A 27689-nucleotide genomic window follows, 5' to 3' on the forward strand; every position below is an offset into this window, starting at 1 on the left:
TTGGAGCCATAGTACAGTGGAAAGAGCATTGCCTTGCAAGCAAGCAACCAAGGGTCAATCCCTAATGTGCCATATGGTCCCTCAGCACTGCCAGGAGTAGTTCCTGAGTTCCAAGCCAGGAGTAACCCCGGAGTATTTCTGGGTATAGGGGAAGCAAGGAAGGGAGGGAGAGAAGGAAGATAAAATAAAGAGGAGGAGAAAAGAAGGGAGAGAAGGAGGGAGGAAGAAAGAGAGGAGAGGGATGAATTCTGGTCAAATGGAATATGACTGATGTGGTATTACAGGAAGTTTTATTATGGAAAAGACTTGGGAAAAAATTGTCTGGACATCTTGGCCAATAATTGAAAAATTGTCTTATGGAATAGCAACTAAGTCATGAAACAGAGCAAAGGCTCAAGACGTTGCTCTGTTGGCCAAGTACATGCCTGGCAGGTTTGAGGCAGAACATCTGATCCCTGGCACCAACCCACTTTGCCAACATCTATTCCTGGCTTTTGGGGGATCCTGTCTTGGTGGCAAAAACCAGTGTGACCACTGTGCCACTACAAAATGTGTGCCCGTCTAGTCCAACTCTCTAATCCCAGTGTGTACAGCTCTGGGCCCACTGCTAATAGGTAGGGCCACCAACATCATAGCATGCTCAGTCCCTGACCTAACAACTACAAGTGAAGGCACTATGTTTTTATAAAAAGATAAGGTTTTGGCAAAACAAAAATCTTTGGGTTAGTTTTTAAAAAGTAGTGTTTACTCAAGGAAGAAAAGAGGTTGGTGGGCCCGGAGAGATAGCACAGCGGCGTTTGCCTTGCAAGCAGCTGATCCAGGACCAAAGGTGGTTGGTTCGAATCCCGGTGTCCCATATGGTCCCCCGTGCCTGCCAGGAGCTATTTCTGAGCAGACAGCCAGAAGTAACCCCTGAGCACCGCCGGGTGTGGCCCAAAAACCAAAAAAAAAAAAAAAAAAAAAAAAAAGAGGTTGGTGTATAAATCAAGTAAAGGGGCCAAGTGAGGGCCAAAGAGATAGTAGAGGGGTTCATGTACCTGCCTTACATGCTTCACCCCAGTTGAAATGTAGCATTGTGTATGGATGTCTGAGCACAGAACTAGGAGTGATCTCTGAGCACTGTTAGATGTGGCCCAATCTCTCTTGCCCCACCACCACCACCACTCAAAAAGGGAATTCAACCATCATCTGGTGATGGATGGAAACTAGAATTCTCCTGGCCATCGAAAGGTCATGTAAATACTTAATGATTTAAAGTTGTATATCTGAAACCTGGTTCAAACCACCAGCACCACCAGGGGTCACACCTGAGCCAAGAGCCAGGAATATCCTTGAATGCTACCAAAACAAATCCCGAAAAAGCCAAATTAATCACTTATATTCATTTTTTGTTATTGTTGTTCTATTTTGTTTTGGGCCCCACCTGTCAATGCTCAGATTTTATTCCTAGCTCTCTGCTAAGGAATCACTCCTGTCAGTGTTCTGGGACCATAGGGAATGCCAAAGACTGAACCTCGGTCAGCTACATACAAGGCAGGATCCTACCTACTTTATTATTGCTTCAGCTCAAGAATTGATTTAAAATTATTAGTTGGTGGGACAAGAAGGTAAATCTGTAGTTAGGAACTAGAATTAAAACAGAGCAAGTAAGCTGTAAATTGTGGTATGTTTATATTAAATTGTGGCAAATATTTCTAGTCTATAAATAATTGTGTGGTACCACCTAGTTTTTGTTTTGTTTTGTTTTGTTTTGTTTGAAGGTGAGGGGTTAGCTCTAGTAGTACACAGGGCTTCCTCCTGGGAAGGGTCTTTGCTCAAGACCCATTCGAGGAACCAGGATCGGCCACATGAAAGGCAGGCACCTGAACCCCTGTGTGATATCTCCAGCCTGACTGTCCCAGTGTTAAGTAGGTTACAAAGAGATATTAGAACCAGAAAGTATTTGAGTAACAGAATGTTAGCATTTCTCTTTTTATTCAATAGCTGAGAAAGGTTGTTAGCTTTACATGTCTAGTCTCTGTATATTTACAGGAAACCTAGATCTTTCCCCCACATTCTTCAAACCCCAAACCTCACTTTATGGAGGGGGGTATATATGACAACACTCAGGGGTTACTCTTAGCTCTGTGCTCAGAAATTACTCCTGGGAGGCTCATACGACCATGTGGGATGCTGGGAGTTGAACTCAGGTCCATCCTGGGTTGGCTGTGTGCAAGGCAAATGCCCTACTGCTATGCTATCTCTCCTGCCCCTCAAACCTCACTTTTTATTTTCCCATTATTCATGGATAAACTGTCAGAGATTAGTGAACAAGAGTGATTGATAATCTTTCATAATTGATGCAAGATATGTCAAATGTTATGGCTTCTTGCTTCTTATATGTATTTGGCTGAATTGTTCCATTTAAAGGCTATATATATATATATGTATATATATATGTATATTTATTTATTTGTTGTAATTTGTATGTCTTAGGGGTTTCTCTTAGTGGTTGGTGCCCTTGAGTGCCAGGGCTGGAACACCCAATTTTCCACAATTAAGTGTATCCTTAGCTCATTGAGCTATCTCTAGCCTTTGATCTCTTTCTATCTTTTTAATGAATATAAAACTCCAAGAAAATCCTGGAGTTCTTTTATTTTTGTGGGGGGGGAGTTGGGTTTGGGGGCCATGCCTGGCAGTATTCAAGGGTTACTCCTGGCTCTATGCTCAGAAATCGCTCCTGGCAGGTTCAGGGGACCATATAGGATGCTGGGGATCGAACCTGAGTCATTTCCAGATTGGCTACATGCAAGGAAATGCCCTACTGCTCTGCTATTATTCTAACTCCAGTCCTGGAGTTCTTTTATTTATTTATTTATTTATTTATTTATTTATTTATTTATTTATTTATTTATTTTGGTTTTTGGGCCACATCCGGCGGTGCTCAGGGGTTATTCCTGGCTGTCTGCTCAGAAATAGCTCCTGGCAGGCACGGGGGACCATATGGGACGCCAGGATTTGAACCAACCACCTTAGGTCCTGCATTGGCTGCTTGCAAGGCAAACACCTCTGTGCTATCTCTCCGGCCCCCAGTCCTGGAGTTCTTATTAATCCAAATCTACTGGCATTAGAACATCTCCTCTACCATCAGTTGATGAGGCATTTCTCAGCCATAGCACATTTTTGGAGTCACTTCATCATAGTAATCTTTTATGCTGACAAGTGACAAGTTGAATATTTTTTGAGACAATGTGGCCTGTAATTGGAATTAGAGAATTGGAATTCTCTATCTTAGAAGTAAAATTTAGATAATAATGCGAGTTCTGTTGTTAAAAGCTAGAAGAAGGAGCCGGAGAGATAGCACAGCGGTAAGGTATTTGCCTTAGATGCAGAAGGACGGTGGTTCGAATCCTGGCATCCCATATGGTCCCCCGAGCCTACCAGGAGCGATTTCTGAGCATGGAGCCAGGAGTAACCTCTGAGCACTGCTGGGTGTGACCCAAAAACCAAAAACCAAAAAAAAAAAAAAAAAGTTAGAAGGAAATGTAAGTTTGGAACTAACTGCTGTTTGTTCCTATTACTCTGACTTTGCTTTTGACATAAAGACTGCCATGACAGGCTTTTTAACCACAGCCTGCCCTGAAATACTCATTGGGGATCTGCAGGTTTAACTCAAGCTTTTTTTCCTACTGCCATTGTCCTCTCATCCTTGTATATCAATCAGGATCCTAGACAAGTCCCCATGTTAGCTCCTAATTTGAGATCCATCCCAGAAAGACCACCAAGAGACAACAGCACTGCAATAAGGCATGGGAGTTTACCAGCATGTTGGTGTCCCCCCTCGTTAAGAAACGACCTCCTTTACTGAGCTCGAAGGCTCTATTTATTGGGTTACAGAGACTTTAAACCATTACCTTTAAGTTAATTAGCTGTTCTATATGTCTAGGGTGTTTCCATTTATGGCTAGATATCTAGAGTGGTTTATTGTGGTTTATGGGGCTTTGGGGTTTGCGTCAGCTAAAGTAGTAGCTGAGGGGTTCGGACTGGGCACTGTGACCTTGTCCAGTGACAGATCCCAGGTGTTGCTAGTTTATCTAATTGTTCTGGTATATACCCTCGAAGTTTCTGAAACTGGCTGTTCTGCCTAATCCCTTCTGCCACATATCTGAGGCCTGTCATGGCAGTCTTGATTTCTAAAGCAAAGCCAAGGGTTTACAGAAGCAAACAGCAGTCAGTTCCAAGCTTACATTCCCTTCTATCTTTTAACATTCTGAGCCTCAGGTATATCTTGTAAAAAATGTTTATTTTTCAGAGCTATCAATGAAGACTAACTAGATAACATCCATCACCTTCTAAATAGAAAAACAAAATAATTATGTTAATTTTGGATGTTCCACACTCTGGGTAAAAGATGACTGTGCTAAAATGAATGCACAAAGTAGTAATTCAGCAAATACTGTAGACAAAATGATTTATTACTGGGAATTGCAAAATATGGCTGACTTTTATATCTTGAAAATCCTTTGCCATCATTACAAAACAACCCCTTTTTGCCTGCTGTGCTAATTGATTTTTTTTACATATTTTGGACATCTTATCATTGTTTTTAATATATATATATATATATTTGTTTTTATTAAGGCACCATGATTTACAAAGTACCTTACAGATTGTTCAGAGGGGCCATCAGTTTCACACCTAGAAGTTCTGGGAGTTGAAGGAAGGGGTTTCTGCTCTACAGAAGCTAGAACTCAGGACCTCATATATGCTCACATGGGCTCTACCATTAGAACTGCTCCCCGCTCCATGAATGCCACTTTTTACATGGGCAGTTGTTGACATTTCAGAAAAGATGAGCTAAAAACTTCTGAACCCACACCAGCTGTATGAATTACTTATGGTGTTTTTTTGTTTTTTTTTTTTTAGTATTGGTGTAGGGACTGGGGCTATAACTCCGTAGCAGAGCTTATGATTTCCATGTATGAAGGTATTGATCCGCAATCACTTCTCCATCCTGAGCAAAGAAGATCTTGCTAACCCAAACCATGACTGAAAATTATTCATTTCTTTATTCCGTTTGTCCTGTTTTATGTAAAACATGATGCCTCTGTCCTCTGAGCCACCAATTGCCAAGGGCTGCGTACTGATTATGTAACAGTTGGAAGGCAATATTTGCCTAACCTCACTCAGTGTGGTTTCAGGAAGACAGACAAGAAAGCAGTTAAAAGGCTGGATTATGATATTGTTAGTATAGGTAAGCCGTAGGAGGTGTGCTGGCAACTCAAACAATGAGTCTTTGTGAGGGAAGGAATTAAGTCCTGTCAAGGAAACATGGGAGAGTGAGAGCGGGTGTGTCTCAGAGCCAAAGGCAAGCAGGGGTGTGAGGAGACTCAGGCTGATTCAGTCCTTATCAGAATCTGTTTCCCAATTTTGCTAATAACTACTCAGTATTTTCAGAATTGGAAGTTTCAAACTTAGGCTCGGGGATCCTGACACTCTTGCAAAATGGGGTGACTCGAAATATTAGTTTCCTCTCGTAGAGATTTGTTCAATAATGACGTCAATATTCTTTGGGTGGTGTCAATTTTGACCCCAACTTATTTGTCTGGGATGTATAGAGTGCATACATTATTCCTCCTTTTTATATATTCACTTTATTTAGTCTAAGTTTGCCTCCCTGAATTTCTATAAGCATTATTAAAATGCTGGGATCAGAAAGAGTACAAGTAAGGTACTTGCCATGCACACGTACAATGCAGGCTTGTTCCATAGTACTACATAGAATCCCTTGAGTCCTGCTAAATGATCCTTGGGTTCAGAACTAAAAGTAAGCCTTGAGCACAGCTGGGTGTGGTCCCCCAAACACACACACACACACACACACACACAATTTTTTTGTTTGTTTTTGGGCCACACCCATTTGACGCTCAGGGGTTACTCCTGGCTATGTGCTCAGAAATCATCCCTGGCTTGGGGGACCAACCATATGGTACGCCGGGGGATCCAACCATGGTCCGTCCTACGCTAGCGCTTGCAAGCCAGACACCTTACCTTTAGCGCCACCTTCCTGGCCCCACACACAATGATTTGACAGTCAAGAATAAACAACTCTTCCTGAGGCATATAATTTCTTTAATGGGATAGCAACCTTGAAATAGTTTGCTGTATCCTCAGGTGCTAACTGATCCACTCCTTTGACAAACAGAACCAATTGGCTTTTTCATAGCACAGGTGCCAAAGTAGGGAGGGAAAAGAAAGAGTCCCCAGAACTCAACATACTAAGTTCTGTGCTCATAATGGCAAAAAGACAAATTGGGAAATGTTCACATACCACCTCTCCTACTCTTAAGTATTACTCATAAAAATCGTATTTTTTCTTTTTATAATAAATTTATTTTTAATTATGAGAACAAAGATGCAAAGAAAGAGGACAAGGTAAAGTTACAGAGGAAGGACAATCACCCTTAAACAGAATTCTCAGAAATCCCCTTGCTGATAACTGAACTTTGAACTTTCAGCCAAAGAACATTAAGAAAAATAAAACAGAACCCTTGTACAATTACTTTGTCCCACAAGTCCCCAGATTGTAATAAATAATAATTCTTAGCAGCACACAAAGTAATCTAAAGCCATAAAACTTATGTAACTCCTTAAACATTGAAGGCAAAGTACTTTTTTACATTTCCATGCACATGCATGTTAGTTTACATTAACCTCAAAAGTTTAAGTGGGTTGTTTTTCTTAGGGATTAGAGTTAAAGGAGCACAGTGAAAATGGTGTTAGAGTGGCAATTATTATTTGCATAGGCCCACTAAAATATGAGGGACATGGAAAGGAAAAGCCTTGGCCTAAATACAAGGAGACCCTACCCCTGAAGTTTCCTGGCATAAGACCAACTCTAGGCTCCAGGCAAATTAGTTTGTCCAATCCAAGTCATTGGTTATAGTGCCATTACACTTTTATTTTTCACACAGTCTCTATTGTTGGTATCATGTTTCTGTATTAAAGATCCTGGAATCTGCATATCCTAAATTGAAGTCAGGATGGTGTAGAGCGTCCTCTAGTTTCACCTCACAATAAAAGGGCAATGCAGAGAGCTCTGTTCTGTAAGCAGGTTGTTGTTGTCAAGTCTTCTTAGTGTTGAGGGAAGTCTCTTTTGAGCAGGTCAATGTCAGAACAGTGGTAGGGTCTTCCCTGGTAGAGGATTGCTTCCATATGATGTTATAAATGACCTTGGATGTTTCATAGTTAGCTTCCCTGATTCAGGGGTGAATGGAGAATGCCCATTCTTCTGAGGCCTGTGCCAGGTCATTATGTCAATGTTCAGGGTGTAAGGATCCATTGCTCTACAAGATTTCTGTGTTCCTACCTCTATTAGATAAGAACTTATTTGTATGTATAGTATTTTCCCATTTTAATGTGCCTATGCAAACAAGGAACAATGCCACATGGCATTATAGGCCCATATGGGGGCTGCAAGAACAAGTCCAAAAATCCCCATGACATGGTTAAACATAAGCATTACACTGAGGGATTCCTTCACCGAATATTCCTTATTGAACAGCTCACAGAGAGAAGAAAAGAATAAAAGTGGGGAAAATCTTCACTGTATAAGGGAATATTTAGTAAGAGCTATAGCTGTCAAAGAAAATAGACATAAAAGATTCAAAAGCCACACGTGTCCATTTTAAGTCTTTTAAAATAGTTGGGGGTTGTTAAATCCAGTGTAACACTTTGGTGTGTGATTAGGACAGTGCAGTACTGAAGTTAAAAAGGGTAAATGGGGTGTACTGATGGTTGGGGGTGATAGAGTTAAGGAGTTAAAATGAGCTTTACAGGGGTGTGTGAAAGGGCAGGATACCAGATGGATATTGTACATACACAAAACATAACTTAAGGATAGGATATACTATAAATATATACGGTGCGCACGGGGGCAATAGCCCCCACACAGTTTTGAACATGTAGAGTGGTAAGAAATTGCCAGAGACTGACTTAGTAAAAATGAGTAGCTCTAAGCACCCTCAAATTTGGACCCACCTTTTCTGGCTGCCTGGGCTACCACCCCAAGAAGGCTTGGAGGCCAGGGGGTAGGAGAGGGGGCGGCTGAGGGCCTACCAAGTCTTCCAGCACGCCCAAGCTAGGGAGAAAGCGTTCGGTCTCCCCAGACCCCATGCCGGCTAGATCTAGCCTCCAGATCAGAGAAAGAAACAAACAAACAAAAAAAAACATATTACAGAGGATTTTAAAACCTTCATTCTTGTTTTTCCCTGCAAATTATATGATTGCATTAGTTCAAAATATTCATTCTTATTCAAATCATACACCATCTAAATGACCTGAAAAGTCTTGTGATATTGAGTTTACATTATATTTCACATTCCATATTAACCAAGGAAAGTTTTTGTTGAGCTTTAGGAGTTAGTATTTCATGGGAAATATTTATCATCCTATGTCAACCACCAATTCATAAAACAATTTTATTTTAGTATCTTTTGCTAAAGCTGGGGTCATTGGTAAATGCACTAAAATTTTTGTGGAGGATCAAAAGATGAACACTGAAGTAGATAGCAGGAAAATGGAATGATGCCTGGAATTAAAATAAGCAAGCAACCAAAATAAAGCTAGCATGGTAAGAGGACATGTATGGCATATCTGCTGTGTTGCCAATCTTGCTGTTGTGACATAAATGTGAAATCAATGTGAATTCATGAAAAACAAAACAAAAAAAGCAAGCAAAAAACTCAAAGGCCCAAATGAATAGCCAGGACAGGCTGATAGACGGGGTGGTAGATTTGCAGGTCTGAAGCCAAATCATCAATTTTCTTCTCCCTCTACCTCTACCAACCCATAAACCAGGTTTGATTTTAGGAATTCTACTCTCTGGAATCCCCATGTATCCTCAAGTACATGCACACATCTGAACAGAGCACCTTGACCCAGGTTTGATCCCTAGCATCCCATATGGTCCCCTGAGCCTGCCAAGAGTGACTTCTGAGCACAGAGCCAGGCATAACCCCTGAGTGCCATCAAGTGTAGCCCGAAAACAAAAACAAAGTCACAAAAGAGAGAAATATGATGTAAGGAATGTAGAAAAATCTTGATAGTTGTTGCATCTCGGACCAGGAAAGAAGCTTGAGTCCTTGGCTTCTTTATGAAGAACATTTTTGTAATGTCAACAGATAACAGTGTTGCCACTGTGCTGGTATATAAAATAATTCTTAGATTTTTTTTTTAACTAGGTAATTCTAGGCTTTCCTGGAATTCATAAATCATGCCTGCAACATGCCTTGGTGTAGTAGATTGCTCTTGTAAGACGTTTATGCTTGGTCTTTGCAGAATGGTCTAACTCCACTCCATTTGGCTGCTCAAGAAGACAGAGTGAATGTGGCTGAAGTCCTTGTCAACCAGGGGGCCGAAGTGGATGCCCAGACAAAGGTAAAAGGAAAGATTGGTCCTAAGTGTCCTTTGTGTCACCTTTCATGTAGGTAATTCCTGTCTGGAAGCTCAGACAGTTTTATGAGGAGGAAGAATTCTAACATGGGATCTTTTATAAGTAGTATTTTTAATATCTTTATTTAAGCACCATGATTACAAACATGTTTATAATTGGGTTTCAGTCAAAGAAATAACACCCCCCTTCACCAATGCAACCTCCTCACCACCAAACAACACCCATTCTCTCCTCCCCCACGCCCTGCCTGTCTTTGAGACAGGCATTCTACTTCTCTCACTCACTACCCATATCATGATGGTTGTCGGTGTGGTTATTTCTGTAACTGAACTCACTCACCACTCTTTGTGGTAAGCTTCATATCCTAGGCCAGACCTTCCAGCCCTCATCTCTATTGTCTCTGGGTATTATATACAATAATGTCTTTTATTTTTCTTAAATCCCACAGACGAGTGAGACTGTTCTGTATTTCTTTTATAAATAATATTTATAAATAGATCCTTGTTCAAGGGACATGAAGATCTCTGACTATGGTATCTCAGATGCTTCTGAAGGGCCTGGGGTCTTCAGCCTTCTGGTCTGATGCACCACCATGGTAGGAAAGACTTGTCCTCCAGGACAGAATGTGAAAGCTTGAGCCTCGCTTTGTGTCTATAACTAAGAAGGGTGCCTTTAGGAACTTTTGTCAGTGATTTGTGATCTCTCTCACATATAGTACATGAAAAAGGCTATATTCATTAAATTTATATTTATTGTATTGTACTAAAGTATTATTTATTACTCACTTGTTAAATTCTTTACAATGTATATGCTTACTAGATAGATAGACCTGCTTTCCCCACCCCTCCATCTGTTTTCTGCCCCAGATAGCTCTTTTTGAAATGATAAAGAAATTGCTCATCTCACATAATTCTACACTGTCAAATGCAGAAAAGAAAAATGAATGGGACTGGAGTGGTGGCACAAGTGGTAAGGCATCTATCTGCCTTGCCTGCACTAGCCTAGGACCAACCACGGTTTGATCCCCCAGCGTCCCATATGGTCCCCCAAGCCAGGAGTGATTTCTGAGCACATAGCCAGGAGGGACACCTGAGTGTCACCGGTGTGGTCCAAAAACCAAAAAATAAAAAAAAAGAAAGAAAAGAAAGAAGGAAGGAAGGAAGGAAGGAAGGAAGGAAGGAAGGAAGGAAGGAAGGAAGGAAGGAAGGAAGGAAGGAAGGAAGGAAGGAAGGAAGGAAGGAAAAATGGAAACCAGTAAAAAAAAAAGAAAAGAAGGAAGGAAGGAAGGAAGGAAGGAAGGAAGGAAGGAAGGAAGGAAGGAAGGAAGGAAGGAAGGAAGGAAGGAAGGAAGGAAAGAGAGAGAAAGAAAGAAAGAAAGAAAGAAAGAAAGAAAGGAAGGAAGGAAGGAAGGAAGGAAGGAAGGAAGGAAGGAAGGAAGGAAGGAAGGAAGGAAGGAAGGAAGGAAGGAAGGAAGGAAGGAAGGAAGGAAGGAAGGAAGGAAGAAAGAAAGAAAGAAAGAAAGAAAGAAAGAAAGAAAGAAAGAAAGAAAGAAAGAAAAAAGAAAGAAAAAGAAAGAAAGAAAGAAAGAAAAATGGAAACCAGTCTCCTTTCTCTGAGCATTTTGGTTTCTTTTATGAATATTTCTGTTTTAATATGCATTTTATAAATTTACATCAATATTGAGTTATTTAATTTTTTATTTAAATAAAATGCATTACATAGTTGACATAACTGATCATAATACATTTGTTTCAAGATTAGGGAAAGCAAAGTTAAGAAAAATAGAAAAACTAAAAATAAAATGGAAGAGAAGAAAAAAGAAAGAAGAGATAGCTCAGTAGCAAGTATATTTGTGGAAATTATTGTATTTCTCTGCTTATTTTTTATTATTCTGAGGAGGAGAGGAGGAAAGTAACTCAGCAGTAATGCCATGCAGTATATGTTTAAGAGAGAGAGAGAATGAGAGAGAATGAGATCCTTCACACTTTATAGACTTGTAATTACCAAATCAATATCCGAGTCTTTAGTGATAAACAAAGCCTTCAGTGTAGGCATCAAAATCAGGTTTCTGGTATGCAGAAAGCAGCTTTAGGGCTTATAGTTTACATACATGCAAGTTACATACATGTCACACACATGTAGTTTGATGAACTTGTCAGTGTGTGTGCACTGACAGTTAAGCTTGTGAAGCAACTTCCAACCACAGTCCACTCTTTAGGCAGCATTCTTCAACTTTCCTACTATGGTGACACTCGCCCTGCAAATCACCAGCACCTATAAAACCAAGGTGACAGACCAGTGCTTTTCAGCCATTAACATCCCACTACTGTGACATGTTAGCTGAAGATTTTTCCCTTAAGGCAGCATTTTTCTGGCAATGTGTTTTTATCTTCCACAGTCAGTGTGGTCTGAATATCATTCCCTTTCCAAAATCAGACTTATCCAAGTATCTTACTCAGTTGTGCTGCTCTAAGCAGAATAGGTGGGTAACCCACTGGTGCACCCAGTTGTAAAGGTCAAGGTGCTGGCAGACTTGGTACTTATCACCATCTCTCCTTAGTGTGCAGCTTGCTATTTCTCATTATGTCATATTATAAAAAGAACCCAAAGACTAGGCAAGCTCTTACCTGTCTCAGATAAGAATACTAGTTCTACTTAACCGCCCCCCCAAAGTCCTATCTCTGAACCCCATCACACTGGACTTTAGAATTTTAGCATATGCATTTGGGGATTAGCCAAACATTTAGTCTCTCAAAAAAATCACCTTGAAGGCACATTAGTACTATCACATATGAGCTATCAACTCTCAAAAACGTAGACTTTCTCTCTACCACCCCCTCCATTTCCCATTTAGCAGTGTTACCTTAAGTCAGGGCTTTCCCTTTCAGTCAACAGGCCTACACTTATCATAAACAGAAAACTAATTGACCACATATGATAGCATCTAGACTATCTTTATTTTTAAAAATAACTCTTCAGGGGGCCAGAGAGATAGCATAGAGGTAATGCATTTGCCTTGCATGCAGAAGGTCGATGGTTTGAATCCCAGCATCCCATATGGTCCCCTGAGCCTGCCAGGAGTGATTTCTGAGCATAGAGCCAGGAGTAACCCCTGAGTGCTGCTGGGTGTGACCCAAAAACAAAACAAAACAAAACAACAAAAAAAAAACTCTTCAGGAAGAATTTGCATGACTCAAATGCATTCACTTGACAATTTTGACAAGTCTTAGAAATTAGAACTTTAAGAGGAAACTGTATAATAGAGGCAGATTATCTAATAATCATTCACAATTAGATGTTTTTTCATTAATATTTTTATTTACTTTTTTAATTTTAATTTTATTGAAACCATTGTGATTTACAAAGTCCTTCATAGTTGGGGTTCAGACATACAATGAATCAGGGCCAGTCCCACCACCAATGTCCACCTTCCTTCACCAATGTTCCCCAAATGCATCCCATCACTCCCATTACCCTACAGCCTGCTAATATAACAGGCCTATTTTGAGTTTAGATGGTTAAAGATTGGGTCTTTTGATTTCAGTGTTGTTGTCTTTGACTTGGATATTTAGTTCTGTCCTATTTTAATACTATCAATGTACCTGAGACCATTTGGCCCCTGGCCACCATCCTTTCATATTTCTGTTTCTCCTCTTCCACTCAGTTTCTTTCCTTCTCCTTACTATACTCTGGGGACAAGGGTGTCTGAGACAATTCCCATTTAGACCCTTGCATTTCTTCCTGGAGTAATTCTAATTACCACATATAAGTGATATCATTCTGTATTTATCCTTCTTCTGGCTTGCTTCATTTAACACAATATCTTTCAGTTCCATCCATGCAAATTGCAAGATTGCATCATTCCTTACAGCTATGTAGTATTCTTTGTATAGTATATGTGCTGCCAAAGGGAGCACTGTATTCTATTGTTCATATAAACCATATCTTCATGATCCACTCATCAGTTGTTGGACATCTAGCTTGATAATTCCAAGTCTTAGCTATTGTACTAAGTGCTGCTATGAATAGTGGTATGAAAACAACCTTTTGGATAAATGTTTTTCTGTCCAGGGATAGATATCCAAAAGAGGGATTGCTAGATCACATGGCAGATACATTTTGAGTTTAATGAGAAATCTCCATACTGTTTTCTATAGGCATTCAACCAGACTGCAGTCTCACCAGCAGTGGATGAGATTTCCTTTCTCACCACATCCCTGCCAACACAAATTGTTCCCATTATTTTTTATATTAGCCATACTCATTGACATAAGATTATATCATTGTTATGTTGATTTGGATTTCCCTAATGATAAGTTATGATGAGCAATTTCCATGGGTCTGTTGGCCATCTCTTGGTCTTCCTCAGAGAATTGTCTGTTCATTTCCTCTCCCCATTTTTGATGGGGTTTTTAGGTTTTGTGGAGTTAATGTTTGTGAGTATTTTGTGTGTCCTAGATATCAAACCTTTATCTCCTGTGTTGAGTGCAAACATTTTCTCCAATTCAGTTAGCTGCCTTCTAATTTTAGCCCAAATTTCTTTTGCCATAGAGACATTTTTTTAGTTTAATGTAGTTCCATTTATTCAAATTTGATGCTATAGCTCTTGCCACTTGCTCCTATCATCAAAGATTTCTTCAAGGGCTAAGTCTTGAAATGTTCTGCATATGTTGTCCTCAAGGAATTTTATGGATTCAAGTCTAATCTACATTTAATCTACATTGAATTGATTTTTGTGTAAGGGCTGAGATATGGATCAATCTTTAATTTCTTACACATGGTTTCTTACACAATTGTTCCAACTGTCTTTATTCCATTTCAACTTCTTGGCTACTTTGTCAAAAATTAGTTACCCATATACTTGGGCATTTGTCACTGGATATTCTATTCTGCCCCATTGGTATGAAAGTCTGTCTTTGTTCTAATACCATGCTGTTTTTGATCACTATACTATGGCTTTGTAGTAGAGCTTCAAATTAGGTAATGAGATGACTCCAAGTTTTTTGTTTTTCAATATGGATTTGGCTATACTAGGTTTTTAATGGTTCCACACAAGCTTTATAATTGATTATTCTAAGTCCTTGAAATATACTGCCTGAATTTGAATAGGGATTGCGTAGAAACTATATAGTAGTTTGGATAAGATGGTCATTTTGATTATATTGATTCTTCCAATTCATAAGCATGGAATGTTCTTCCATTTCCTTAGGTCTTCTTCAATTACTTTCCTGAGTGTTTTGAAGTTTTGTGGTATAATTATCTTACCTCTCTAGGTGAGATTTCTAGGTACATCACAGTTTTGGACACACTATTTTATTTTTATTTGGTTGTTTTTTTTTTTTTTTTGTGGGGGGGGAGGTCACACCCGGCAGTGCTCAGGGTTTACTCCTGCTCTATGCTCAGAACTCGCTCCTAGCAGACTAGGGGGACCATATGGGATGCCAGGATTTGAACCACCGTCCTTCTGCATGAAAGGCAAACGCCCTATCTCCATGTCATCTCTCCGGCCCCATGGACACTATTTTAAATGGGATAGACTCTTTGATCTCTTTCTCCTTTAAGCCATTATTTTTATAAGAAATGCATCTGCCTTTTGTGTATTGTTTTTGTAGCTGGCCACATTGCTGTACTGGTTTATTGTTTCTAGAAACTTTACTGTGGACTCTATAGGGTCTTCAATGTATATTATATGTATTTGCAAATAGAGATAGTTTGACTTCTCTTTTCCACTTTGGAGTACTTGGATTTCCATTTCTTGTGGGGTTGCTATTCCTAGGACTTCTAATATTATATTGAATAAGAGTGGAGACAGTGGACATCCTTGCCTTGTGCCAGACCTTAGTGGAAAATCTTTCCATTTTTTGCCATTAAGAATCATGTTGTGGGCCGAAGTGATAGCATTGTGATAGGGTGTTTGCTTTGCATGAGGATGTCCCAGGATGGACCCAGGTTCAATCTCTGGCATCCCATATGTCCTCCGAGTCTGCCAGGAGTAATTTCTGTATGCAGAGCCAAAAATAACCCCTGAGGGGCCATAGAGATAGCATGGAGGTAAGGTGTTAGCCTTTCATGCAGAAGGTCATTGGTTCAAATCCGGGCATCCCAGATGGTTCCCCTAGCCTGCCAGGAGCAATTTCTGAGTGTGGAGCCAGGAGTAACCTCTGAGCAATGCTGGGTGTGACCCCCCCCTCCAAAAAAAAAATAGTAACCTCTGAGCACTGCTGTGTTGACCCCAAAATAAAAGAAAAATCAGAAGTCACTCAATCAGTCTCTCTAGGGCTGTCTGTTGATCCACCTTTCCTTCCTATTTTCAATGTTATGAGAATAAAATGAGCTTATTCAAAAGAAAACACTTTGGGAAGTTATATAACTATGTATGAGATGATATTATTATCTAAGACTGAATTATCAAGGACATTTTTTATTGTCATGGGGAGAAAACCTTCTCCTTCCCAAGAAATATTGTTAAATACATTTTTAGTTCTATTTAGAAAAGCTGTTACTAATAGTATGATTTTATTTTCCTCTCATTCCAGATGGGGTACACACCACTACATGTAGGCTGTCATTATGGAAATATCAAGATTGTTAATTTTCTGCTTCGGCATTCTGCAAAAGTGAATGCCAAAACAAAGGTAAATTTCTCTCTCCTTTGCATCCATCAAAAGTATTGATTTTGTGTCCAAGAAAGTAAGACTCAACCTTCTATCTTCCTTCTGTAGAATGGATATACACCGTTACACCAAGCAGCCCAACAAGGACACACACATATCATCAATGTTTTGCTTCAGAACAACGCCTCCCCCAATGAACTCACTGTGGTAAGACCTCAGGGTTGTTTGGGGGCGGATGCAAGGAGAAGAGTCCAGGGCACTCTGTCATTCTTAAGAGCTGTCCACAGAAGTGGTTAGTGGCTAGTATTTCCCCATTTAAAAATTAGCAATTGAGGGGCCAGAGAGATAGCATAGCAGTAGGGCATTTGCCTTGCATGGGGCCAACCCGGGAGAGAGCCAGTTTGATTCCCAGCATCCCATATGTCCTCCAGCCTTCCAGGGGCAATTTCTGAGTGAGAACCAGGAGTAATAACCCCTGAGTGCCTCTGAATGTGACCCAGAAACCAATCAATCAAAGTTTTAAAAAATAAAATAAAAATTACCAGTGGTATTGTCATCTAGTAGCAAGTACATAAAGAAGAAGAAAGACTTCTTGTTTCCTTGATTATTTAAAATATTAAAAATTCTCTTGGCTTCCTGAGGTAAGCAGCCATAGGTGTAAGAACAGGTCTGGTGGCTTTTGGGCAAGATGACAAAGTATGTCCTAAGGAAACAGAGCTTTGTTTGTGTGTTAGAGGAATGGGACTGAGAAGAAACTCATCTCCACAAAGCATGTGGAAACACACAGACAGTGAGACCTGTGGAACTTGTTAATGACATGTCATCCTTTCCCTCTTGCCAGAACGGAAACACTGCCCTGGCCATTGCCCGGCGCCTTGGCTACATCTCAGTGGTCGATACCCTAAAGGTTGTGACTGAAGAGATCATGACCACGACTGTAAGTAGTTGGGGTTGGACTTCACCACCTCAGAACCTATTCTTGTTAGATTTTCTTAGGCCATTCAACAAGGAACCTTTCTTCACGGGCTAAGCACTGGGTTTTCAAAGCCTGTCTCCTTACTGCAGACAGTCAGCATAGCACAAGTCTCATTTCTGAAATGAGAAAAATTTAGAACACTGAAAATATTTATTTGCACAAGTGTCTGCTGAGTTTCGAGTTTCCATGTAAAACTTAGGTATATATTTGTTTTAGTATGAAATATTTTTATGAAATGAAGAGAGGAATGTTTTTATATCTTTGGTCGTTTAAGATAGTTTGAAAATTCTGATCTGGTTCCTTTCAATGGATTTTGGATTTGAGGTTCGGGGATCACATCCAGCAAAGGTAAGGGGCTTCTTCTAGCTCAGTCCTGGGGTTACTGCTGGCAATATTCAGAGGAACATAGTGCCTGGAATTAAATTTGAGGCTCCCAGGAACAAAGCAGGCTTTCAAGGCCTTTGAATTAACTCCCTGCCTTTCCCTAAAATGATACTTGGCACCTTTGAAATGCATCAGAATTTGATGTCTTTGGAATCAAGAACAGATCAGACACTTATTTGAGTTATTCATCACTTCATGACTCACAATAGAGGCCTAACACAGACTCTGTATTTTGGAAATTTAGGACTCTGAGACACTGTATGATCCATTTCTTTCCATGGTGAAAGAATGCATAATTAGTGCCTACAAAGGTGCTTCAGATAAAAACATGGATTGAGGAGAGAAATGTGGCTACTGATAGTTGAGTTTCTTGGTTATGTAAAAACTTTTAAAGAACTGGAAAGACACATGCTTTGCATTCTGATGACCTGGATATAATCCCCTCAGCAATCCCTGGAGTGATTCCTGAGTACAGAGCCAGGAGTAACCCTTGAACATCACCAGGTGTGGCCAAAAACATAAACAAAACAAGATATAAAAAAAGACTTAGGAACTAAAGGCCTTTTCCTATAATCACAAAAGAGAATAATTTTCCAAAGAGAATCATGGACAAGAACAGTGGTTACCAAAGAGTGTACATTTCTAACTTTCAGGATAGAGTTAATAGTATTAAATAGAAAACTTCAAATGTCTTCATCTATCTCTCTAGTATTTCATTATCTTAAAATCTGTTCATGGGTCAGGGAAGTAGTTCAAAAGGTTAAAGTACCTGATTGCTGTGTAAGTGACCCAGGTTAAAAATTTGAAGATCTGTTTTCAAAAACGTATGTAAACAAATAATCATTTAGCCTCAATTCTAGAGGTATCTGCAGGAAAGGAGAGGGACAAGATAGTATGCAGTGGTAACTTGTCATAGTACTATAACAGACTGGAACTTATTGCAAAAAATGTATAAAGCTCCAGTTTTAATATTAGAAGAAAAAATAAAACTTAAATCTTTGGAATTGGGGGCTGGAGAGATAGCACAGTAGTAGGGCATTTGCCTTGCAAGCGGCCAACCCAGGACCCAACAGTGGTTCAAATTCCAGCATCCTTTAAGGTCCCCCATGCCTGCTAGGAGCGATTCTGAGCAGAAAGCCAGGAGTAACCCCTGAGCACCGCTGGGTGTGGCCCAAGCCCCCCCACCCCCAAAAATAAAAATCTTTGGAATTGAATGTCAGTGACATTCTCATTCATTGGTTGGTTTTAAAAGGTAAATTTGAAGGACAGATGGGACTGGAGCAGTGGTGCAAGCCGTAGGGCATTTGCCTTGCACTTGCTGACCTAGGACGGACTTCAGTTCGATCCCCGGCATCTCATATGGTTCCCCAAGCCAGGAGCGTTTTCTGAATGCATAGCCAGGAGTAACCTCTGAGCATCAATGGGTGTGGCCTCAAAACAAACAAACAAAAAATTTAAAGGAAAGAGCAGGCAAAGGTAAAGGACACTTTCCTTGCATGCAGCCAACCTGGTTTCCATTTCCAATTCTACTTGTAGTCTCCCAAACCCATCACAAAGAGTGACCCCTGAGTACATCTGATCATTGCCCCAAAACAATAACAACAAAAAGTTTTTAAAAAAAAAAAAACTTTAGGGCCGGGGAGGTGGCACTAGAGGTAAGGTGTCTGCCTTTGCAAGCGCTAGTGTAGGATGGTCAGAGGTTCGATCCCCTGGTATCCCATATGGTCCCCCCAAGCCAGGGTTGATTTCTGAGCTCATAGCCAGGAGTAACTCCTGAGCGTCAAACAGGTGTGGCCCAAAAACCAAAAAAGAAAGAAAGAAAGAAAGAAAGAAAGAAAGAAAGAAAGAAAGAAAGAAAGAAAGAAAGAAAGAAAGAAAGAAAGAAAGAAAGAAAGAAAGAAAGAAAGAAAGAAAGAAAGAAAGAAAGAAAGAAAGAAAGAAAGAGAGAGAAGGAGGAAGGAAGGAAGGGAAGAGAAGGGAAAAGGAAAAAGGAAAAAGGAAAGGAAAAGAAAAGAAAAGAAGAAAAGAAAAAAAAGAAAAGAAAAGAAAAGAAAAGAAAAGAAAAGAAAAGAAAAGAAAAGAAAACTTTAGGGGCCGGAATGATAGCATAGCAGTAGGTTTTCACTTTGCATGCGGTTGACCCAGGTCCAACCAGGTTCAATCCCAGGCATCCCATATGGTCCCCTGAGTTTACCAGGAGCAATTTTTTTTTTTATTTTTTTTTTTGGTTTTGGGCCATACTCTGTGATGCTCAGGGGTTACTTCTGGCTATGCACTTCAGAAATAGCTCCTGGCTTGAGGGACCATATGGGATGCCAGGGGATTGAATCCTTATGCATCCTAGGTCAGACACATGCAAGGCAAACGCTTTACCACTGTGTCACCACCGCTCTGGTCCCCCAGGAGCAATTTCTGAGTGCAGAGCCAGGAGTAATCCCTGAGCACTGCCAGGTATGGACCAAAATTGAAACAAACAAACAAAAAACCATAGGAATGGATCACTTTATAGATAAAGTTCCAGCCTAAAACCCTGATTGGGATTGGTTTTATTCTGAGTTATCCAGAAAAACTGACTTGAGTGGAGTTTAAGTCATTTATTTCTTAGTGTTTACTACTAACATGGGTAGGGACTTGGTAACAGAAGCCAGGCCTCAGGCTTGTAGGAAAGGTCTAGTTGGCTGATGACAGAAATGAAGCTTCCACCAACTCACTGCTCATATTAATGAGAAAAGAGCCTGTCAAAGTTTCTAAAGAAAGCCTCACATTGTAGTATTTAAATATGATTTCAGCTGAGCTTCAACAGTTACGTGTCATCTAGCCTAAAAGACTGATCATGAAGCCAGAGTGATAGTATAGTGGGCAGGGCACTTGTCTTGTGCATGGCTGACCTGGATTCATTTCTTGTCAACACATATAGACCCCGAGCCCCACAAGGCATGATCCCTGAGCACCAAGCAAGGAGTAAGTCCTGAGCATCACTGGTATAGCCCCAAAACAAAACAAACAAACAGACAGACAAACAAAACCTGATGCAATTCCTAGTGGACTTTGTGATCTTAATCTCACTAAACACCACACATCTCCATGACAATGGAGTTTCCCAATCCATTTATTGACTGGGGTCCCTGTAGGTTTTGTCACCATAAGCAGACTTCAGTTTTCTAAAAACTTTGACAAGAACAACTGTGCTTTTCAGATGAGGACAATGGATACAAAGTTCTCAACTAAAGCATCTTTCTCAGAACTGCCACTACATACACCCATTTTGCTCATAGAGAGGAAAATGAATGGCCAGAGCTGATAGAGAAAATAAGAAGAAGCTATTGAGATTGCATTGTTTAAATTATTCAGTCCCCTAGATATAACAGGCAGAGACTATCTATCACTTAGATACTGGTTTTTTGTTTGTTTGTTTGTTTGTTTGTTTGTTTTTGGGTAACACCTGGAAGTGCTCAGGGGTTACTCTTGGCTCTACACTCAGAATTGCTCCTGGCAGGCTCGGGGGACCATATGGGATGCCATGATTCGAACCAGCATCCTTCTGCATGCAAGGCAAACGCACTACTACTGTGCTATCTCTCTGGCCCTAGATACTTATTTTTAACAGTATATACTAGTCAAGGGAACCAGAATAAAGAACTCTTTTGAGAGATGACTAGAGCTGGAAGTGGAGCAGAAAATACATAAGGTGAATCTAGAACAACTTACAGTGTGAAAGGAGAAGGAGGAGCTTCCTCCTTATAAATAAATTAGCAAATAACATACATGATGATTGGGATATGCCAAAGGGACATAGGAATGAATTCAAATAGTTACCAAGTAGTCACCAAATGCCAAAGTTGGAACTATTTGAGCAGTAAATAAATAAAATAGTATTATAAGTGTAACAAAAAATATGTCTGAAGCTATAGGGAAATAAAAATATGATTAAGTGGGAAAGATAGTTTCAACAGGTCCAATGACACCAAATATGAAAATATTTTATCCCCAAAAGGATGGAACATGATTCTCTACTGCTTAAGTATGGACTTGGTATAATGATTTCACCCAAAGAAAACAAGTATAGATACAAACACAGCTTTAATAAAATGCTGAAGGCCAACATCAGTTCTGATAAAATGATACTTTCCCTCTACCTTCTTCCCCTCAAGGACATATAACCTCTGTCTACTCATAAGAAAAATACCAGACAAATCTCAGCTGAGGGCTTTTCCTAATTAATATATCTGAATAGTAACCTACAAAAACTCTCAAGGTCATTGAAAACAAATGGTTGAGTAATTATAGGAACTCAAGGAGGCCCAAGGAGCCCAATTATAGGAGCCCAAGGAGGCATGACGACAAAAGATAACCTAGAGGGAATCCTTACCTAGAAAACTGACCAAGGCAGTCTGGGCTAGAGAGATAGTACATCAGGTAAAACATGTACTAGCCTTATGCACAACTAATCCCATTTCTACACCCGGCACTGTATATGAACCCCCAAGCATCACCAGGTGTCATCCCTGAATGAATGGCCGGGAGTAAGTCTGGATGTGGCCCAAACAAACAAAAAATTACGTAGGTCCCCCCAAAAAGAAGTGAGAGTATAACATGCCAAGTATTATAAGAAGTATAGTAAGAAGCCCAGGAGAGAGCTCGAATGATCGCATGCATCATTTATAAGTAGGCCCTATAAAATGCGACACCTAGTTCCTGCTATAAACCAGCTGATGAATTTTGGAAGGGGAGGGGACTTGGGGACTATGTGGTGTCTAGCCTGTGTCCTACCCATTAGACCACATCCATGATTCCCCACCTGACAAACTTAGAAAGTAATGCATTTGGATGGTATCATTTACTCAGATTAAAGTGAGTGTTTTTGTTGTTAATAGACTGTCACCGAGAAGCACAAAATGAATGTTCCAGAAACGATGAATGAAGTTCTTGATATGTCTGATGACGAAGGTATGAACATATCTTTTCAGCTCATAATATTAAGATTGACTGTGTGTGTGTTTCCTTACAAAACACGTCCATTGCAAGAAAATGTTTTGTTGTGATTTCTAGAGGATGCCTTTTCACATTCTTACATTGTCCGCTTAAATCATGCAGTGCGTAAAGCCAACACCCCTGAAATACTCAGTGATGGTGAATATCTCTCAGATGGTGAAGAAGGTATTTGCCAGTTTTTATTATAAGACTTACCTACCAGATTCACCTTCCATTTCTTTGAATTGTAACACTGAGTTACTAACTTTTCATTTTCTCTTATGATGCTTAATCTGTCATTTCAACAATTTGTCTTTGGTATTACTGATTCTACTTTAGTCTTTTGGAAACAACTCCCCCCCCCCACCCCAAACCCAATCCTTCAACCTGATTTCGATCCTGATAATATAAATGTTACTAATGACCTGATTACCTTATTTCTGTGTTTCTTTTATGCATCAAATTGATGTTTTTATTCCTCACATCTGAAATTCTAGAAGGGAAAACTGATCAATAGCTAAAAAATTACAATATCTTCAGAAAGTATTCATATAGGTAAATACTAAATGCTCTTTCCAAAAATTATTCTAAGCTTTATAGTGAAAATCAGGTTTTGATCGTGGAATTATAAGGAAAATTCAGCTGGAAGAAATATACTTTTAGCATATACATTTCAATAACAGTTTCGTTTAAGAGATAAAAATATAAACAGCTGTTTATATTTTATAATTAGTTTATGTTTATAAATAGTTGTTTATATTTTATCTCTTGAATGAAATTGTTTTTCAACTGTATTTCATATGCTTAAAAGAAACTGTTTGTGTTCTGCATTACTTAAAAATCAACACATTTGGGGCTGAAAAGATAGTACAGTGAGTAGGGCACTTGCCTTGTATGCAACTGACTCGGGGTTCAGTCCCTAGCACCCCATATAGTCCTCCAAGCCCTGCCAGGATTGGTTCCTGAGTGCAGAGCTGGGAGTAAGCCTTAAACCCCACCAAGTATGGTCCAAAACCAAATTTCAATATATTGGATCATATATATATATATATGTTTTGATGAACAATATCTTTGAAAGTGTGTTGGAAAATAGCACTTTCACAGTGAATATAATAAAAATGGCCATTTTTTAATCAATTTTATTTTTTAATATAATTTTTATTTTGATCATAGTGGCTTACATATTGTTGACAATAATATTTTAGGTACATATTTACATAAAATCAGGGGGGGTTTTCATCACCAATTTGTCCTCCCTACACTCCGTTTTTGTCCTACCTCCCATATGCTCTTCCCTCACCCCCAGGGCTGCCAGAATATGTGGTCCCCTCTGTATCTAGACTACTACTACTTAGTAGTCTTGCACCTGTTTGGTAAAAATGGCCATTTTTAATTTCCATTGAAAAAGTCTGCTTATTGTAAAATATAAATTATATTTTTCTCCCTTATGTGATTTGATTTTAAAACAATATCATTTTATTGCTCTACCCATTTGCCATTTCTCATGTACTAGTTTTTCTTTGTTCAGTTTTATTATTGCAATCTTTTTCTGCTCTTACATAGTCTTACAGCTTTAAGTATTGGTTCCATCTTTGATTTATGCAGATTTCATCAGAAAGAAGAATAGGGAAATCTTTCCTGACCCATAGTCACAAACTGTTTTCAGTGTCAAGTGACTATCTTCTTTTTGTTTTGAAAAATCGCTCTTTCAGAAAGCCCTGTGGTCAGTTAGGAGCCTGGGAAAACCCTTTCCCTATTTGCAAATGTTGCTTCGATGAATTTTAATGATTTTACTTTTTTCCTCTTTTTGTTTCTTTTTGTTTTGTTTTTTTGGGGCCACACCCATTGGTGTTCAGGGGTTACACCTGGCTGTCTGCTCAGAAATAGCTCCTGGCAGGCATGGGGAACCATATGGGACACTGGGATTCGAACCAACCACCTTTGGTCCTGGATCAGCTGCTGTGCTATCTCTCCGGCCCCCCCCCCTTTTTTTTTAAGTCAATTATGCCAGAGAGATAGCATGGAGGGAAGGTGTTGGCCTTTCATGCAGGTCATTGGTTCCAATCCCGGCATCCCATATGGTTCCCTGAGCCTGCCAGGAGCGATTTCTGAGCGTGGAGCCAGGAGTAACCCCTGAGTGCTGCTGGGTGTGACCCCCTCCACCCCCTGCCAAAAAAAAAAAAAACTACAGACAAAAAAGTCAATTATATGTTTACTTCTGTTTATTTCCAAATGGGTAATTATTGTATCATCTTTAAGTCTTTAACATGAAAATGCCTAGCATTTTCATAGTACATTTCAAAATGTATTTTTTCAAAAAATATTTTAAAAATGTATTTTTTGCAGGGAGGGTTGGGTTTGTGGGCCACACCTGGCAGCATTCAGCTCTGTGCTCAGCAATCACTTCTGCCAGGCTCAGGGAGCCATATAGGATGCCTATATGGGTTGGCCACTTGCAAGGCAAACGCCCTACTGGTGTGCAATAGCTCTGGCCCCTCAAAATGACTAGTTAAATATTTGTAGAGAATTTCTTTTATTTTAGGGCAGTGCTTAGGGCTATACTAGCTTTATTCTCATGAATCTCTCTCTGTGGTGCTGAAGGGACCCTCCTATGCAGACCATGTGCTCTGCCCATTGAATCTGGCCCTTAAGAGAACATTTTTCTGTGCAAAATTTTTGATAAAAATAAAATGTCTGGGCCAGAGAGATAGCATGGAGGTAAGGCGTTTGCCTTTCATGCAGAAGGTCGGTGGTTCGAATCCCGGCATCCCATATGGTCCCTGAGCCTGCCAGGAGCTATTTCTGAGCATAGAGCCAGGAGTAACCCCTGAGCGCTGCCAGTGTGACCCAAAAAACAAAACAAAAAGTAAAATGTCATGTGCTCATATTCGCATGTATATAGGTTTAAAGTGATTATGAAAAATGTCTGTAAAATGAAATTAATGTGAAATATAACAACTAGAGACCTACAATTTGGTGGTATTTAAGAAAACATCTGCATTGATGAGAGATCCTTTGAATGGATTATAAAGTGGCACTGTCTGTGTGAAATGCTAATACAATAACTTCCTCCAAAGGTGAAAACATTTCACTCCCTTCCTTTAAGATCATTGAATATGAACTGATAGTCATGATCAATTATCATTATCAATTGATAATGTCTATGTCTCAATTTGGGCATTTCAAATCAGTAAGCAGATCTTATCATTTATCCTTTCTTAACACATTAGTCTTTGCTTTATGCTATTTTTATGGACTGTTGGAGTCAAATGACCTTTGATTATTTTTTTTCTCTTTTCAATGTTTTATTGAAGTGCCAAGTGGTTAGCTGTGCTTACTATAGCCATTCCATGCATACAGTGGTCTGACACTACACCCTCCATGACAGTTTTCTCTTCTCACTATCAGTGATCCCTGGTCCCCTCTTAGCCACCTTTGTTAAGCTCAGGTGTGGGGTCCAGTTCTCAGGTTCTGATGCCTTTTCTATTTGTTATTCTGTAATAAATTTCTTTATGTCCCACATATGAGAGAGATTCTAATTATTATTATTTTTTTGTGTGTGTGTGGTTTTTGGGTCACACCCGGCAGTGCTCAGGGGTTATTCCTGGCTCCAGGCTCAGAAATTGCTCCTGGCAGGCACGGGGGACCATATGGGGCACCGGGATTGGAACCGATGTCCTCCTGCATGAAAGGCAAATTCCTTACCTCCATGCTATCTCTCCGGCCCCCTCTAATGTTTTTGTCCCTCTCCTTCTGGCTCTCCTCCACTCAGCCTAATACCTCCCATTCCAGTCAAGTACAGGAAGTTAATATGATTTTATCTTTCTTTTCCTTTTAGTTTAATTTTCGTTTCTTTTTCTTTTTGAGTCCCTCTTTACTGTACACAGGAATTATTCCTACCATTGTGCCCAGGGCTTAGGGGACCATATGCGTTGTTGGGAATTGAACCCAATAGACTGTATAAGGCAGATCCACCATACTTTAACACCAGCCCTGATTTTATCATTTCTTAAAGCTTAGTACTATTTTGTTTATATATGTATACATATATGCATATATATATATAACAATTTATTTTTATTAGTTTTTTTGGGGGGTGAGCACTCCTAGTGATGCTCAAGGGGGCATTTCTAGTTCTGTGGTCAGTAGTGGCCCCTGGCAGTGCTCAGGGGAAGCCTATTTGTTTTCTTAGATTCAAACTGAGATCTACTGTACCATAATCACATGCAAGGCAAGTGCCTTACTTCCTATACTATTGCTCAACAAACTCATTCCACTGTTCTTTAGTCATAAACACTTGGGTTGTTTCTAGATCTTGGTTACTGTAAATAGTTCTGCAAGGAATATAGAAGCACAACTATATTTTTATCATGTTTTTGAACCTTGAAGGTAGACCAAGAAGTGGAACTTTTGGTCATATGGGAATTCAATTCTTATTTTGAATCCCAAATTGTTTTCCACAGGGGTTAAACTTGTCAATATTTTTTTCTTTTTTTTTTTTTTTTTTTTTTTGGTTTTTGGGTCACACCCAGCGGTGCTCAGGGGTTACTCCTGGCTGTCTGCTCAGAAATCGCTCCTGGCAGGCATGGGGGACCATATAGGACACCGGGACTCGAACCAACCACCTTTGGTCCTGGATCGGCTGCTTGCAAGGCAAACACCGCTGTGCTATCTCTCCGGGCCCAAATTTGTCAATATTTTTACCAACAGTGAATGAGGGTTTCTTTTTTCATCCAACTTAGCACAAATTATAATTGTTTATGTTTTGCATGCTCTGGGCTTGTTTTAGGTTCTGTGCTTGGGATCACTTCTAGCAATGCAAAGGTCAAATGCAGTGCCTGAAATTAAATTCAGATTGACCTTTTGTAATGCAAAGCACCTTACCCATTGTATTATGTCTCCATTTTTTTGATGTGTGTCAGTCTCTCTGGTGTTAGGTAATATCTTATGTTTTAGAATTTCATGTCGAAAGGTCCCTCAATCAGAGCAACTCTTCCATGAAATTTTCTGATTATGAGATCCTTTGCCAAATGCCTCAATATGGGGGTATTCCCTAAATCCCCTAATTTCCAAGGTCCCTGTTTCATTGTGAAAAATTCTGACTTTTAGAATTTTTCATTTTGCTACTGACTTAATGATTTAACTAGATGTATTTGACAATTTTTAGAACATGTTATTTTCTTCCAAATGTCTTTCTGATGTTTCAAAACATCTTTTCATTTTTATTCCTTCAAATATATCATTGATACCTTTTCCACCATTCTTGCACCATCAAAACCAAATCCTACGTCCACTTCAACATTTTTGTATC

At 39.7% G+C, this 27689-nt stretch overlaps 1 protein-coding gene across 10 annotated transcripts in view; it reads left to right on the plus strand.

Moving 5' to 3' along the window:
* ANK3 (ankyrin 3) overlaps positions 1–27689 on the plus strand; it is a 551722-nt gene that overhangs the window by 397205 nt on the left and 126828 nt on the right. For 8 of the 10 annotated variants that reach the window (XM_049790516.1, XM_049790512.1, XM_049790515.1 and 5 more), the window contains 6 exons: positions 9319–9417; positions 15970–16068; positions 16156–16254; positions 16889–16984; positions 22282–22354; positions 22502–22564. In XM_049790516.1, the coding sequence (XP_049646473.1) occupies positions 9319–9417; positions 15970–16068; positions 16156–16254; positions 16889–16984; positions 22282–22354; positions 22502–22564 (529 nt within the window). The remainder of the gene's footprint in view (positions 1–9318; positions 9418–15969; positions 16069–16155; positions 16255–16888; positions 16985–22281; positions 22355–22501; positions 22565–27689) is intronic. The other 2 variants (XM_049790517.1, XM_049790518.1) reach the window with 1 other exon arrangement.

Source organism: Suncus etruscus, chromosome 17 (assembly GCF_024139225.1).
Source record: "Suncus etruscus isolate mSunEtr1 chromosome 17, mSunEtr1.pri.cur, whole genome shotgun sequence".
Lineage (NCBI taxonomy): Eukaryota > Metazoa > Chordata > Mammalia > Eulipotyphla > Soricidae > Suncus > Suncus etruscus.